General features: G+C 36.6%; 1 protein-coding gene across 1 annotated transcript in view; it reads right to left on the bottom strand.

The window, feature by feature from the left end:
• LUZP2 (leucine zipper protein 2) overlaps positions 1-15,452 on the bottom strand; it is a 235,305-nt gene that overhangs the window by 117,732 nt on the left and 102,121 nt on the right. The window contains exon 3 of the mRNA XM_008686893.1: positions 3,735-3,797. Coding sequence (XP_008685115.1) covers positions 3,735-3,797 — 63 coding nt within the window. The remainder of the gene's footprint in view (positions 1-3,734; positions 3,798-15,452) is intronic.

Below are 15,452 nucleotides of genomic sequence, written 5' to 3'. Positions count from 1 at the left end.
ACAGTCCCTCAGGTAAAAAGACTTTATTTTTCCATACGAATGTTGGCCAATATCAATGGGGAATGAAAGATCACCACTACATATGGTGTGCACGATTTGCCCAAGTTCACATCTACTTTTTCAAATAATTAACGCTCTCCTTTTTTAAGTGTCAGAAAGGACTAATTTTAACCATTTGGGGTGTTCATTTTAATGCATATTTATGCTGAATGCACAGAATATAATTAAACCTTTTATTCATAACTTGAATTAATTATTAAAACATCAGTTTTGTGTTATGCAATGATTCATTCAGGAACTATAATAAAAGGCTACATATCTTTGTTCTGCATTAAATGAGCAAGAACAGTTAGATTTCCTGAGCTTAGTTAAGGTTATATAGAAATACATTTTTTAGAAATTTTCGTCACACTCATCACTTCTCCGCATTGTATATTCCAGCCATCTTCTAATGTTCAGTGAGTTAAAAAGCAAAATCCTATCTAAAGATCTGATGAGGGCATGCAAAGTAAGAATAAATGCATTTTGCGTTGAGTACATTTTGTAATGCACATTGACCTAAAACCCCACTGACATTTCGTTTTCTTTTAGCTTCCTAGGGCGTCATTTTGAAAAGTTAAGATTATCAGAAGGGTAATCTTCAGACCATTGAGCTATTACTATATCGGGGATTTTTGTAATTTTTTTTTTTTTTTTTTTTTTTTTTTTTTTGGGTAGCAAAGCAAGGTTTATTGAGAGATAGCAAAGTGATAGTACAAAACTCCCAAGGAGGGAGGGGACCCAAGAGGTTTGCCCGATTTTAGTAATTTTTAAAACTAACGTAAATGTCATTTTACATGTTGATGTCTGTGAATCACAAAGTTTTCACAAGTGTATAGTAAAATTAAGTTTGTGATAATGATTATGATGATTGTAAGTATAATAAAAAGAGAAGATGAAGACAAAGAAGGTGGTCATGACAGAATATTTTATTTTTCCATTTAATTTTATTTTTTTAAGATTTTATTTATTTATTTATTTGACAGAGAGAGAGAGAGCGAGTACAAGCAGGGGGGAGTGGCAGGAAGAGGGAGAGGGAGAAGGAGACTCCCCACTGATCAGGGAGCCCCATGCGGGGCTCGATCCCAGGCCCCTGGGATCATGACCTGAGCTGAAGGCAGATACTTAACCAACTGAGCCACCCAGGCACCCATGAAAGAACATTTTAGCTAGTCTCTGAGGTTTTTCTTTTCTACAATTCATGTCCAAATAGCATTTCCTTCATGAAATAATAGTGAAGATGATCGTAGTGGTATTTGCTGCAGACGCTACTGTTTTCAATATTCTGCCCTGGCAATTTAAAACAGTGGTAATCCATTAGCTGTCAATGGGATCTGGATATTTATTTATCTATGAATAGTTTAGGGTCAGTGATTTAGAAGACAGCTCCTTTTTGGCTCCTAAACTGATAGAGGACATTACTATTTTGTTTTGGTGGTAGTGGTGGTGTTAAAACAAATAATTACTTTTATTATATTCTTGGGAAGTGTTTTTGTGACAGGAAAAAAAAATATATATATATATATATAATATATATTTATATCTCCATTATTGCCCAGAATGTTAAACTCTAAATTTTTTTCCATAAATAAATAAAGAGATAGGGCAAATGAATAAACTGATTTCAACATTATGCAGTATAACTATATGGAGCATCTAGGAATTCATAAATTAAAATGTAGATATAATATATCCTCTAAGGAATTGAGATGAATTTAAAAAAAATGAATCATTTATGAACTAAGGGGCTAAAAAATACAGGTCGACCCAGTTGTTGTTGTTGTTGCTTATTTATTCATTTGTTTGTTTCTAAACACGACAGGCAACTTTGCCTAGGGGCCATCTCTCTCCCATGAGTGATGAGGGGACTCTGGGAACATGGCAACCATCTCAGAATATAGCTCCAATCCACATAGTACGTATTCAAAAATTGGTTCCACTTGTTTACCCTCTTGTAAGTAATATACAGAAACTGCACAATACATGTGTAATATTTCTAGAAACCTAGCAAATTAAACAACATAAGCATCTATGTCTATTCAGACAGAAAAGTATAATGGGGGCGCCTGGGTGGCACAGCGGTTAAGTGTCTGCCTTCGGCTCAGGGCGTGGTCCCGGCGTTATGGGATCGAGCCCCACATCAGGCTCCTCTGCTATGAGCCTGCTTCTTCCTCTCCCACTCCCCCTGCTTGTGTTCCCTCTCTCGCTGGCTGTCTCTATCTCTGTCGAACAAATAAATAAAATCTTAAAAAAAAAAAAAAAAGAAAAGTATAATGAAAGAAACACTACACTGGCTCATGTCCACGAGCTATTCAGTTCAATTACTCATTTATGGAGCATCAACCTTTAGTTTCCATGTATTGAAAATCTCTACTCATTTCATGCACAACGTTATTATGAAGGCATTATAAACAGGTTATTATATTTCATGTTAGACTCTAACTTCACTGTTGAATGGCAAGTACTTTTACATGTCCATCAGGGAGTATTCTCAGCTTGTTTACTAAAAAAAAATCCCAAGATCTGGATAGGCACATGACCACCAACCTGATGACATTTTGCAGACTCCATTCAGCTTGGCTAGGCATGTAACCTACGTCTGGCAAAGAGGATGCAATGAGACATGTGTCACTACTTCTTAGCGGACTTCTAAAAAGCAATGCTTGTGAGTCACCCGGTAATCTTCCCTGTCCCTTCTGCTAGAAGTGATAATAACAGGGAAAGGTCATTGGGACAAAAGATGGCTCCACAATTAGGAGTTGATAGTGGTATTTCACCAGCTCTGTGCCTTACTTCTAACTACTATGGGAAAGGGGTTAAACTTTTAACTTGTGTAAGCCACTGTTCTTGTTCTATCTATACCATTTGCCTTCCCCCTTCCTTCACAGATATCAGATCTACTTTGTGGTATGAGGACTCTCATGCCTGCTCTTCATCATTCACAGGTTTTTGCACTAACAAATTCCTCGCACAACGGGCCTCATCTTTTTGTGCTTGTTGGAGGATCCAGCTAACACAGTGACTGTGGTCTCCTCTCCTCCAGGAATAAAGAATCACTTACTATGACACTCTATCACATTACTGTCACTAAGAATTCCATGAGCCACATGTCTATAGCATTAAATAGGGGATCATAAAGCACAGATGGATTTGGGAGATCAGAAGTATAGGAAATTGACTTTAGTTAAATCTGGATTAACCAGAATGACTCCCCCATCCTCCACCAAGAAATGCATGAAATAATTTCCCTGCCTAGCAAGTAGAACCAATAATTGTATTTGTTTCTTAAAGTATATGGTCAACTCCAGAATCCTCATTCTGACATTTCATTGTCATTGCAAAACTCTGTAGACATCACACAGATGGTTCAAAAAATGAAAATTGCATGGACCTCCAGGTATTTGCTATTAAGAAAATCCTGATAATCCAGTTAAGGAAGGAATCCATAAAAATCACTTTAGGGAAGCAACGCTTAACTGGCTTAATTTCTTTCTTTCTTTTTTTTTTTTGGTTATGCAATTTTAAAACACCTCAAAATACCTAAAAGTTTAAAATCTGTTTTCATTTTCCTATTACAGTGTTTTCATTTCTGTTAGTGACAGAAGAAATCTCCAGGTTTCTGGGTTAAGAAAGAACAAATCTGGCACTAATATTTTGGCACTCTTTACTCCGTTGAAGCTAGAAAATGTACTCACCTCTTCTGCATGGATGCCACACAGCTTGCTTCCTGACAAGAGTTTGTTCTTCAAGCTTTTATTCTGATGAAAGAAACATAGTTTATTGCTAAGAAATTATAAAGCATTAACAAGTCCTTAAATACGTCAGGCGCATTTTCTGTTTTGTTCATGGATAAGTCCTTCAGGATAGGACATGTAACGGATTTGTATAAACTGAATAGAATCTGTTATGTAAGAGAATGTTTCTTTCATTCAATTAACATTTTGATATCTTCACATTAACATTATTGTTTTAAAAGATGGAACTTTATTTGGCTTACATTTAATGCTGTTTTATTAAATTTGCATATCTTATGTTATAAAATAATTTCAGTTTCAAATTTGCAATTGATGCTGCTTTTTGAAAGCACATCTCTAAACAGCAAGCATTGTTTTTTTTTTTATTATTATGTTCAATTAGCCAACATATAGTACATCATTAAGTTTTGATGTAGTGCTCAACAATTCATTAGGATGCTGGTCACCTTGGATCCTAGTATAATGTAGTAACAGACCCATGAGGGTCTGTATTCCCTTTAAAGACTAGTTTTTGAGTCCTCTTCTATTCTGGAGGCCTGTGAATTAGACTCAAAAGGCTTCTTGGGATGTTCAGAAGCCATTTCTTTTTTCAGATCAGTAAGTATACTCTCTCTGCTGGGCTTGAGTCTGGACAGATAATGATAATCCCTTGAACTCACCATAATTGACCTTGATTCATAGATGAATGTTTGTTACTTCTGACATAGCAGCCATGTGTTTTCAGCCATCTGAATCTAAGCCCTTACAGCTATTCAATTGTATCTGCCTCATTATGTTCAGGCTTTTCTGTCTTTGTCCTGCTAACTCAAGTACTTTTAGACAGGCGGGCTAAAGGGGAACAGAAAACTTGGTGAAACCCGGGGGTTTCAGACTTTGTACTGTTTCTGCAGGAGCAAACCATGTAGTGGTAAAGTACACCTCATGCATAATGACTCATAAGGGAATCGATCTGATGAGTGCTATGAGAAAACTGAACACAATTTATGCAGAATGAATAAATGAATGAATGAATACATCAAATTTGAGAGTTCTTCACTTACAATTTTCACCTTTTGAACATCGTTTCCTATTTTCAGAAGAGTACAGCTGCCTCAGTTTGAAAGAAATCTTTGGCTAATTTTTCTTCTTTAGGGAAGAGTCGAAATTCTAAAAAGCTAATTTCTTAGAATTTTAGTACTATGAAATGATTTACACAAGTGAGGAATTATTTTGATTCACTCAAGTAATTTTTTTTGCAAATATTCATATTTATCATACAACAAAGCATGAGATTAGAGTATTTAAAGAGATTTTAATATATATTATTCCTATACAGAAAAAAATGTAAACTATATATAACAAGGGGAGGAATACCAGTGTTCTAACTCTGTGGTGTTGTTCAGATTTCAGGTTTAAAAAATACCCTAGTTTCCTTCTGTTTGTGTCTATTTATGATATTTTTGACACATGTAATCTTAATTTTTTCTCATAAATGATCTATTTCTCCCTTTTTATTCCTCCTATCATCTTTGTACATAGAAATATCTTCACTATCTCTAGAGATTTAATATTCACTTAGATTTTTTGTTTCTTTTTTTGAGAGAAAGAGAGAGAGTGCATGTGAGCAGGGGAGAGTGGGGCAGAGGGAGAGGGAGAATCTTAAGCACGCTCCATTGCCCAGCGCAGAGCCTGACACGGGGCTTGATCTCACAACCCTGAGATCATGACCTTAACTGAAATCAAGAGTTGGATGGTGAACCGACTTGAGTCACCCAGGTGCCCCAGATTTTTCATCTTTTTTAGGGTTATGGTCTTTCAGCAGAAGGACACGGAATTTAAATAAGGTCTATAGTTTGTTTAATAGTATTGTATTAATGTTAATTTTCTGGTTCAATAATTGTATTATCACTCTGTATGATAGCGTATTAGAGATTTGGGGCAAAGATACATTAGAACATTCTATTCTAATTTGGCATGCCCTTTTCTATTTCAAAATTCATTAAAAAAAAGTTAAATGATCTGGGGTGCCTGGATGTCCAACTCTTGATTTTTGGCTCAAGTCATGATCTCAGGGTCCTGGGATCACCTCCAGGCTCAGCGTGGAGTCTGCTTAAGATCATCTTTCTCCCTCTCCCTCTGCCCCTCCCCCTGTTTGTGCTCTCTAGCTCCCTAAAATAAATAAAATCTTAAAAAAAAAAAAGTTAAATTATCTAAAAAATAAAATTAAGTCTGAGCTGCTTGAAAGTGAGCCAGGCAGCTCTGGCCATCATAGCGCACCATTGCCCAGCCAGATCATCTTGCTATCTCAGGGGATGGTCAGGAATTAAGCTGTCATCTGGGTCACTTGCAATGGAAGAAATGGGGAAGAGTGCTGTGGAGGTGCAGAGACCTATAAAGACTGCGTGGAATTTCTGGTGTGCCTTTTCCACCTATTTTCAAGGGGCTATCAGCAGCATGGTGGGTGAACACCTCTAGAGCTTTGAGCAACGTCAAGAGCCCCCCAGGGATTGAGTCCCTTGAGCTAGAGTGAAGATGTGATCCTGAGGAATGACAGCGTCATGTCTCGAAATCAGCGGTGTTTCTCTTCTCAATGAACAAAATCACAACCAGAAGTATCTTTTGCATATTCTGTCACCAAGTGCTGCTTCAATGGGTCCTATGCCAATGGATCAGCACCCAGAGTCCCAAGAGGGGAACCCCGCCATTCAGTCTGGCAAGCTGTGGCATTTCCTCTCCTCAGCCAGTTCCAGCTTTCTAGAGCCTGACTATTCTCACACCTACTCCACTGGCACATGGTTCTAGAGCCTCAGCCTAATAGGAAGTATAAACCCTTCCTAAGTCTCCTCCGGCAAGACAGATACCTAGCCCATCCTCAGGAACGGGCTCTGTAGGATGCAATTCTGCCCAGAGAGCCAGAAGCATGGGGTTGTTCTTCAATCTGCCTCTCAGATCAGCCCACTGTAAGAAAATGTATTCCAACCCCCACCCAGATCGTGAACATGCCAGGGCCAGCCTTGCAAGTGAAAAAAGCCAGTCTCCAGAGAGAAGAAATCTGTTCTTTTTTTAGACTTGAGTTTGAAGAAGAGAATTCCTTTTTTTCAAATCTGCTCATGATTTGCCTTCCGCAGGGGCCCCCCTGACTTCCATACACAGTGCAACCATTCCTTTAGCTCTTTCACTGTTAGTGTCATCTGGGAAAAATTAGCTTTCTTTTCAGCACAAAACCACTGGGGCCACCCATGTGGATACCCACAGCATCTTAGATAAATTGGAGATGAAAGACAAGGCCTGGTCTATGATATGGCAGCAGGACCTCCCTGCAAATCGTTCCAGATAAAATGACACATTTCTCCAGTATCATTCATCTCTCTAATCTGGTGGACAGCTTTGTGTTCAGTATGAGCATGGCCTTTAGCGTGTGACAACTCAGGAAGTCCCTGCTGCCAATGTTCCCCAGCCACACACACCCCACTTGCTCCTGTGGATTAGCTCAGAAGGTGGAAAATAAATGAATTTGTAGATTAACAAATAATAGTAAAATAAATAAAAATTAAAAAATTAAATTAAGATAAATAAAATTGAGACAAGATAGGCGAAGTGTACTGGATATGAAGATTTATGTACCAACACAAAACCATCCACATCTGAGTAACATGATTAGAAATGATAATTCATTTAATAATATATTTAAAATTTAGTGTATGTGGCCTACAGTATTTAAAGTTTGCACCTTCACCTAAAGCTTTTTTCCTTTTTTCTTTCCTCCTTCTTTCCTTTTCTTTCTTTCTTTCTTTCTTTCTTTCTTTCTTTCTTTCTTTCTTTCTTTTCTTTCTTTCTTCTTTTTTTTTTTTTTGTCATTCTGTTCAGTTTTGAGATGATAGGTAAAGCAATGAATAGAACATCATTTCACTGGAAATGCTTACGATGGGCTTGGACAATGCACCTGGAACTGCACAGGGAAGACTGCTGCTCCTCAACATGGGTATCCTGGTGCCCCCTCCTCCCGCCCCCCGAGCAGTGTTTCCATTATGTGTCCACCGTCTGTGCGGGCAGTTGATAATTCTGGGCAACGGTGTAAACCATGTAAAGTAATGTGTTTCCATTAAGCTAAATGTCATTTCTAAAGCTTAGGGGTTAGAGGATTTCACTCTTTGAAATATACTCAGAAGTGGGGATACTAATTACAGTCACCCACAAGGGGGGCAACTGTGGGACACAAGGGAGACTTGTCAAGGCCCGTACCAAGATTGTTCTCAGATGGCATGTTCTTCAGAAACACGGATGGCACAGAGCACTGAAGAAGGAATACTGACTCCCAGACAATTCCCTGATTTAACCTTTTCACCTATGGTTAGTGAGCATACTTCTTTAATTCCAGAAGGAACCGTGGCTTGATATCATTTAGGCACTAAGAACACAGGGTTTTTGTTTTTGGTTTTTTTGTACAGTTTTGTAAGCAGAATTGTGTCATTTCATTTACCCTCTAAACAACAGATCTCATCCCTATCAAACCTAATGATGCTTTTACAAGATCTAAAACAACTTACACATATAATTATACCCAAGATGCCAGGATCCAATTATGATTATGCCTCATTTGAGGCAATATGAAGAAAAGTAGATTAAAAGAGTCATCAAATGTTTAAATGTCTTTTCTTCCTGTCTGTCACACTTCTGCTATCCCTTATTCTAATAACCATACTCTGATTTTTCTTATGAGAAATATTTTCCCATGCTAATTCCATATGGCTGGTAGACTCTAACTCCACCCACTCTATCTAGGAAAAGGATAAAATTCAAGCCCAGTCAAACAGTCTTGGTCCAGATTTGGCAAAATAACATGAACACTGCTGATGAAAAGCTAATATAAATCTTTCCTTTTCGAGAATTACTAAGGAAAAGGTGCTGAGAGTCATCACTAAGTCAGAACCTCTCTGAGATGACCTAACAAGGGAAAAGAACACCTGAGCATGAAGAGAGAAATGCTGAAACCTGGTGATAGTGTTGGCCCTTCCTCCCTGCTTCATACGTGCCTGAAGCTAGTATGCTCCCGGGTGTTTCAATTACACGCTTCCAGCACCAGCCCTTCAGCTCTCTTGACACCATAGTTAAATCTTTGTGTCCATCCTATCTTACATAATCACATAATTCTATCACATCCTTAGGATTCAGAGTAGCAAAGAAGATCAAAATAACCATGCTTATATCTAATGCTTAGTGCCATAACTTATCAGGATGCAGGCCATCTATTTTGCCTTTTCTAAATGGAAGGCAGACCTTGCTTCTTACCTATTTAGGGAATGCTTCCCAACTGGATGCTGTACAGATTTGGGGTAGCAAGAAAGTAATGTCCCTATGGCCTTCTTGGGAACGCAGCTTGTATATGTGTCAGCCCCACCTAAAAATGTCATTTAATATTTCCCATTATCTATAGAATAAATCTCAAACTCATATCTGATAGTAACATAATATCTTTCTTAATAAATAGATCTGCTTAATCTAGTTTTAGTCTTTACTTGGGAACTTAAAACATCACATTTGCAGTAGAGTTTATATGGTAGCTCAAACCCACCAATTATTCTAGGCCACAAAACAGAAAAGAGATATAAGTCTAGTGTATCTCTATAATCATTCTATGTATAAATGTAAAAATTCCAAAATTGCTGAGTCTAGATTTTTACACCGTGCTTTCAAATGAAATTAGGTATCAAAAGGTATTATTGTTTACAAATAATAAAAACCAATAATGGCCAAATCAAACAAAACATGAATTTATTGTGAATATTTCAAGCAGAATAAAGTCTGGGAACTAAGACTCAGAAAGGAGGCAGGAATCAAGTAAGACGGGGTATCTGTGACTGTAAGACAGAATACAGTTATTGTGACAACTGTAAATCACTACACTTATTTACAAGGTGTAATGAGGAGGTCTCAATGAATTTTTATGGTAAAAGTCATAATCTGGGACCACTTAGGATTGTCAAATATAATAAATTATGTACATGCATTTATAATGTTATTTTCTAGATCGAAAATATATATAAACCACTGCTTCCAGGTAAACAAAAGCATGTGTTAATATCTCCGAAGTGCAATTAAATGTAAACCAAAAGTAAAAACACCTGCAGTGGTATTCAAAATAAAACCAGAGACTGCTATGTCTAACTGTGGAAAGTAGCTCCTATTTTAGAATTTCCTAAAACTGATTGTTCAGAAACCACTATATATGACTGCTCGAGACCCACATTTATTTCAATTTAAATGTGTTTTTAAAATGCCCAGAGAATAGGCATGCTTTTTCAAATAAGTCTTTTTGTAATTGGAAATCTTATATCCCATATTAAGGAAAACAATATAGTTTAGATGTAATATGTTTACCTCTAAAATATTAGCAGATTTTACATTTTATAAATTATCTGGACTGAAATTTAAATCATGAGTGTTTGTTTTATTAGTTCTTAGATGTACTTTTTAAAAATTTACTTCTTACTCTTTCTGAAATCAGGATGTAGTCTACAACACTGTGCACTTTTCATTTAGTATTTATAGTTCGCCCACCTTAGGAAAGTTGTTAAGTCACCTTACAATTGATACTCCTTAAAATTGAAAGACTGTTATTCCACAGTTCTTGTTTCAAAATAAGAGGTAAAGAGGTCAATAAAGGGGAGAATTTTTTCCTCCCATTTAGAAAAGCTTACCGGCAGACAAAGTAGGGAAAATAAGAAATGTGTATTTGGCCTTTTTATTTGTTCTAAGCCACAGAGAAGACAAAAGTTTACTTCAAAATAGAGAGAGATAAAATTATCTATGAAATAGTTTCAAATTGACAATGGAGAAAAAAGGCCAAAGGCCTATTTATATCATAATATAAATACACATCTTTAGACAACTGAAATATCTTTTGTCAAAAAGACAAAGCTGTTCTCTTGAATTACGTGAAAATACAATGTAGGTATCAAGAGAGACACTTGAAACTAAATATTTTCACTAATATTTTTTTCTGAATCACCCTGTTGAAATACAATGTTATGATTTAATCTATATGTAGACTAACTGCTACTTTAATAAAGATTTATATTTTTACAGAAAGGTTTAAAATTGAGTAGATGTGAATGAAAGGATCAGTTTATAAACATTTAAATAAAGCCACCAGACAACCTTGCTATCATCCAAGTGGCAGCAGATACCCCAGTTGAGTGTTGTTGGCTTTGCCAGGTTCAGCTCTAAATTGGTTGCAGGTGTAACAGAAGTTTTGCAAGTGCTAATAGATTTCCTCATTGAGGTTAACTCGGGAAGAGGATGGGATATTGCAGTTGGTTTTAATTCATTAGAAAATGTAAGAGTGCTTCATGAGAGTTTTATTCTTAGCTTAGCACCAAACTAGCTCTAATATCTAGTATAAATCATTTAACCCCTAGACATATGGGTCAACCTATGTTGAAATATCGGAGAATATCTAGGTCATCTCTTAGATTTCTTGCATCTTAAGGACTGTTGTCCTACTATTGAGAGAGGACGTGAGGGATATGTATGAGCTGATGACTTTTTCTGGTATCACCTAAGAGATAATTGCATGGCATTCCAACTTACTGAGTAAATTAATTAGATATTCTGTGTCCGCTTAGCCCCATCTCACACCCACAAGGTCACTTTTCAAATAGTACGGATATAATATAGCACAGTTGCTGGGTTCTTGAGGCAGAACAACTGTACTTGAATTCCACTTTTTATAAGCTCTGTAATTTTGGATGCATCTTGCATTCTCTGATAATTCCTCTGTTTTCTCATCCATACAATTAGGCAACTATCATGACCAACTTAATGGGGCAGTTGTATTAAATGAGATGATATAAGCAAAACATTTATGACAGTGACACACAAAGTGAGCACTCAAAAATATTAGATCTTATTATTTCAATAAAACTCAGTTCGTCTTGTACAAATAAAGAAGGAAAACCTTTTTTGATGATTAGAACAACACTAGAAGTTTCAGGATTTCAGCATTACAAATAAAATAAAATATATATTAAATATAAATAAAATGTAAATATATATAAATACATATATGTTTTGTAGGAGGTGGCAGATAAATTTCTAGCTAATGAGCTCTAATTTATCAATAAATAAAAGTTTATTGTGGAAGTCATTGCATTCAATGCTATTTCTTTCCATGTCTGACTTGTTTTTCTTTTAAAATAGACAATTCTCTTGCAGATGGAACCTGCTTTTGCTGTCATTAAAATAACTATCTTCCCTTATCAGAGAGTTCTCATTCTGATGGGTTAAAAAATGTAGCTAAATATATGAAATGTCATTCACTCCAGAAATAACTTTATGAAAAAAGCATTAATATTCTTGTCAACATTTATAAAAACCTTTTATGTACTAGGAATGGAGCTAAAACAATCCCTCTTTTCAAGGAGTTTGCAATCCATGAAGGAGGCTGAGAGTAGCACTCAAAGGCTCTGGAGAGGCAGCTACTCAGGGCGTTGACACTGAGCTGTCTTCAGCCGTGTTAAAGGAGTCAGCTTAATAACAGGAAGAGGGGAGAGAGGGGAGAGTAGGTGCATTAGAACTACAAGATGCTTGGTGGCATCGTACATAAAGTAGCAGTGAGCAGTGAGAGAGCAGGAAGATGAGACTAAAGAGGTGCACTGGGGTTAGCCACAGAGCGCCCTGTATGCCACTGAAGCCATAGCAATGAATGTGTAGCATGAAAGTCACATGATCAGATTCACTTTTTAGAAAAATAAAATAGGAAAAATTAATTTTGGATTTCAAATTCAGTAACACATCTAAAGTCTGCCTCCATTAAGTTTTATTAGCAGTTATAGTTCAGGCAGTATTCTACAGGGAGAATAAAAAAGTCATAGAACTCAGTAATAACAGTGAAATCTGATTAAAACACGGGCATAGGAACTGAAGAGACATTTTTCCAAAGAGGACAAAGGAAAGGCTAACAAGTACATGAAAAGGTGTTCGACATCACTAGTAGCTATCAGAAAAACACAAAGCAAAACCACAATGAGATGTCACGTCACTCCAGTTAGAATGGTTATCATCAAAAAGACAAGAAGAGAAAACAAGCGTTGGCAAGGATGTGGAGAAAAGAGAAACCCGGTGCACTGTCAGGGGGGATGTAAATTTGTACAGCCACCATGGAAAACACTACGGAAATTCCTCAAGACATCAAAAACAGAATTATGCTATGATCCAGCAATCCTACTCCTGGGTATATATCCAAAGGAAATGAAAACAGGATATTGAAAAGATGTCTGCATTCCCATGTTTATTGCACCTTTACTCACAATATCTAAGACATAGAAACAACTTAAGCGTCTGTCAGTGAATATATGGATAAAGAAGATGTGATACACACACACACACACACACACACACACACACACACAAACACACCCCAGGAATATTATTCACCCATAAGAAGGAAGAAAATACTACCATTTGCAACAACATAGAGGGCCACTGAAGGCATTACGCTAAGTCAGAGAAAGACAAATACTCTATGCTATCTCTTATATGTGGAATCTGAAAAGCTAAACTTACAGAATCAGAGAATAGAATACTGGTTACCAAGACTTGGCGGAGGGAGGGTGGGAAATGGGGAGATGTTGGCCAAATGGTACAAATTTCCAGTTAGAAGATAAGTTCTAGGGATCTAATGTACAATATTGTAACTACAGTAGGTAATACTGTTTCATATGCTTGAAAGTTGCTAAAGAAAGATCTTAAATGTTCTAACCACCAAAAAGAAATGGTAATTATGTGACAAGATGGAGGTATTAGCTAAAGGTATGACAGTAATTAATTGCAATATATGAATGTATCACGTCAACATGGACTACACCTTAAACTTAGACAATGTTATACGTCAATTATACCTCAAAGTAAATCTGGAAAAATAATTGGGTGCTGAGAATATTTGTGTTTAAGCTATCATTTGTTGAATGCTTGTTTTGTGCCAGCTATTATACAAAGTACTTTATGTAAGTTATTTCATCGAATCCTCACAGGAGCCCTACAGGCAAAAATTCTTAATTGTCCCCATTTTAAATATTTATTTATTTATTTATTTATTTATTTATTTATTTTCTTTGGGAGAGAGACAGACAGAAAGCACGAATAGAAGAGGAGGTGGGGGGAAGGGGGTTGGTGGGGAGAGGCAGAGGGAGAAGAGAGAGAATCTTAAGCAGGCTCCATGCTCAGTGCAGAGCCCAACTCTGGGGTTCCATCTCATGACCCTGAGATCATGACCTGAGCCAAAATCAAGAGTCAGACTGAGCCACCCAGGTGCCCCTAATTATCTCCACTTCAGAAATGACAAAGCTGGGATTAGTCCAGGTCTAACACTCACCAAAAACCATGTTCTTCTCCAGCATGCTGTATAGTTTTTACAAATTCTCCTTTGCTTATAGAGAAATAAAGAAGGGGGGAGGAGAGAAAGAAAGGAAAGAAAGAAGGCATGAAGGAAGATAGAGAAAGAAAGTAAGTCCTGGATTTCTAATGAGTAATAGACAACAACCAAAATGTACATAAACATGAAATTTGTCCTTGAATTTTTAATTCCAGATACATGCATTTTTACCAATCAATGCAACCCCAACAGGTAATACAATAAAGCAGGGTTTATAAAATAACTTCACCCCTAGAGCAGTAGGACAAAGTAAATTTGTTGTGAAATCCTTAGGAAAGATCAGTTAATTCACTTGTAATTACTTCCGAGACTATCCTCCGCTCTGCCCAGTTAAGACTTGAACACCTGCCACCCCTGTCTTTGCAATCTTGCTGGGAATTCCTAGCCCAATAAAGTCATTCCATCCTAAGAACACAGTTGAGTAACTACAACAATTGAGAGGAGATCTCCTTTTTTCTTGCCTTTAAATTTGTGGGATAACTGAATTCTTTTCTTGCTTTTTTCCCCCAGAGTTTTACTAACATTTCCTCAGGCCCAGGATAAAAAAAAAAAAAAAAAAAAAAAGGGTTAGAACATATTTCCATGCTGAAATAAAAATGGTACGACTGCATAAGACATATCAAGGCTCTGTCATTTAAAGCTAATGCTATTAACTTTAAAAATTGTTTTGTTCAGTCTTTGCTAGTCAGTCACCAGTGCACAAATGATGACTAAAGGTCATTAATGCTTGTTTATAAGAATAAATTTGGACCTAGTTTATTATTTATGACTTAATTGAAGCTTGCCAAATATTGACTGCTGTCAGCAATTCCTTTTTGACATAGTATTAGTGAAGCTCTGATGTTGTAGTTCAAGCCAGACAATAAAGTTTAACTTATAAATTTCAAAGGCAGATGATTTATTTAATCCTTGGGGTTTCTTTTTCCCTCCAAGATTGCTGAAAAATACCCACCAGGTATGGCAGTAAGAAAAGGCTTACCATTTGCTTTTGTGCTCCAAGCTTATGTAAATTAGCCCTGTTGATGGTCTTGTACATTGAACTGATTGGGTCATTAATAGAATAAAGACTTTTTTTAAACAATACCATAAATTTGACTCCACTAATAAGGGATGAAGTGAAAAAGATCTAGTTTTCTTCAATGCCCCCAGCCTAAATTTGATCTATAATTCCATATATATACTATCCATAAACAGTACATGCACTTTTAAAAAAATGTGTGCTAACTTTGTGTAATGCTCTCATTCCT

Source organism: Ursus maritimus, unplaced genomic scaffold (assembly GCF_017311325.1).
Source record: "Ursus maritimus isolate PB19 unplaced genomic scaffold, ASM1731132v1 scaffold_23, whole genome shotgun sequence".
Taxonomy (NCBI): domain Eukaryota; kingdom Metazoa; phylum Chordata; class Mammalia; order Carnivora; family Ursidae; genus Ursus; species Ursus maritimus.
Note: the sequence above shows the minus strand (reverse complement) of the source record. Positions and strands in the feature narration are given on the sequence as shown.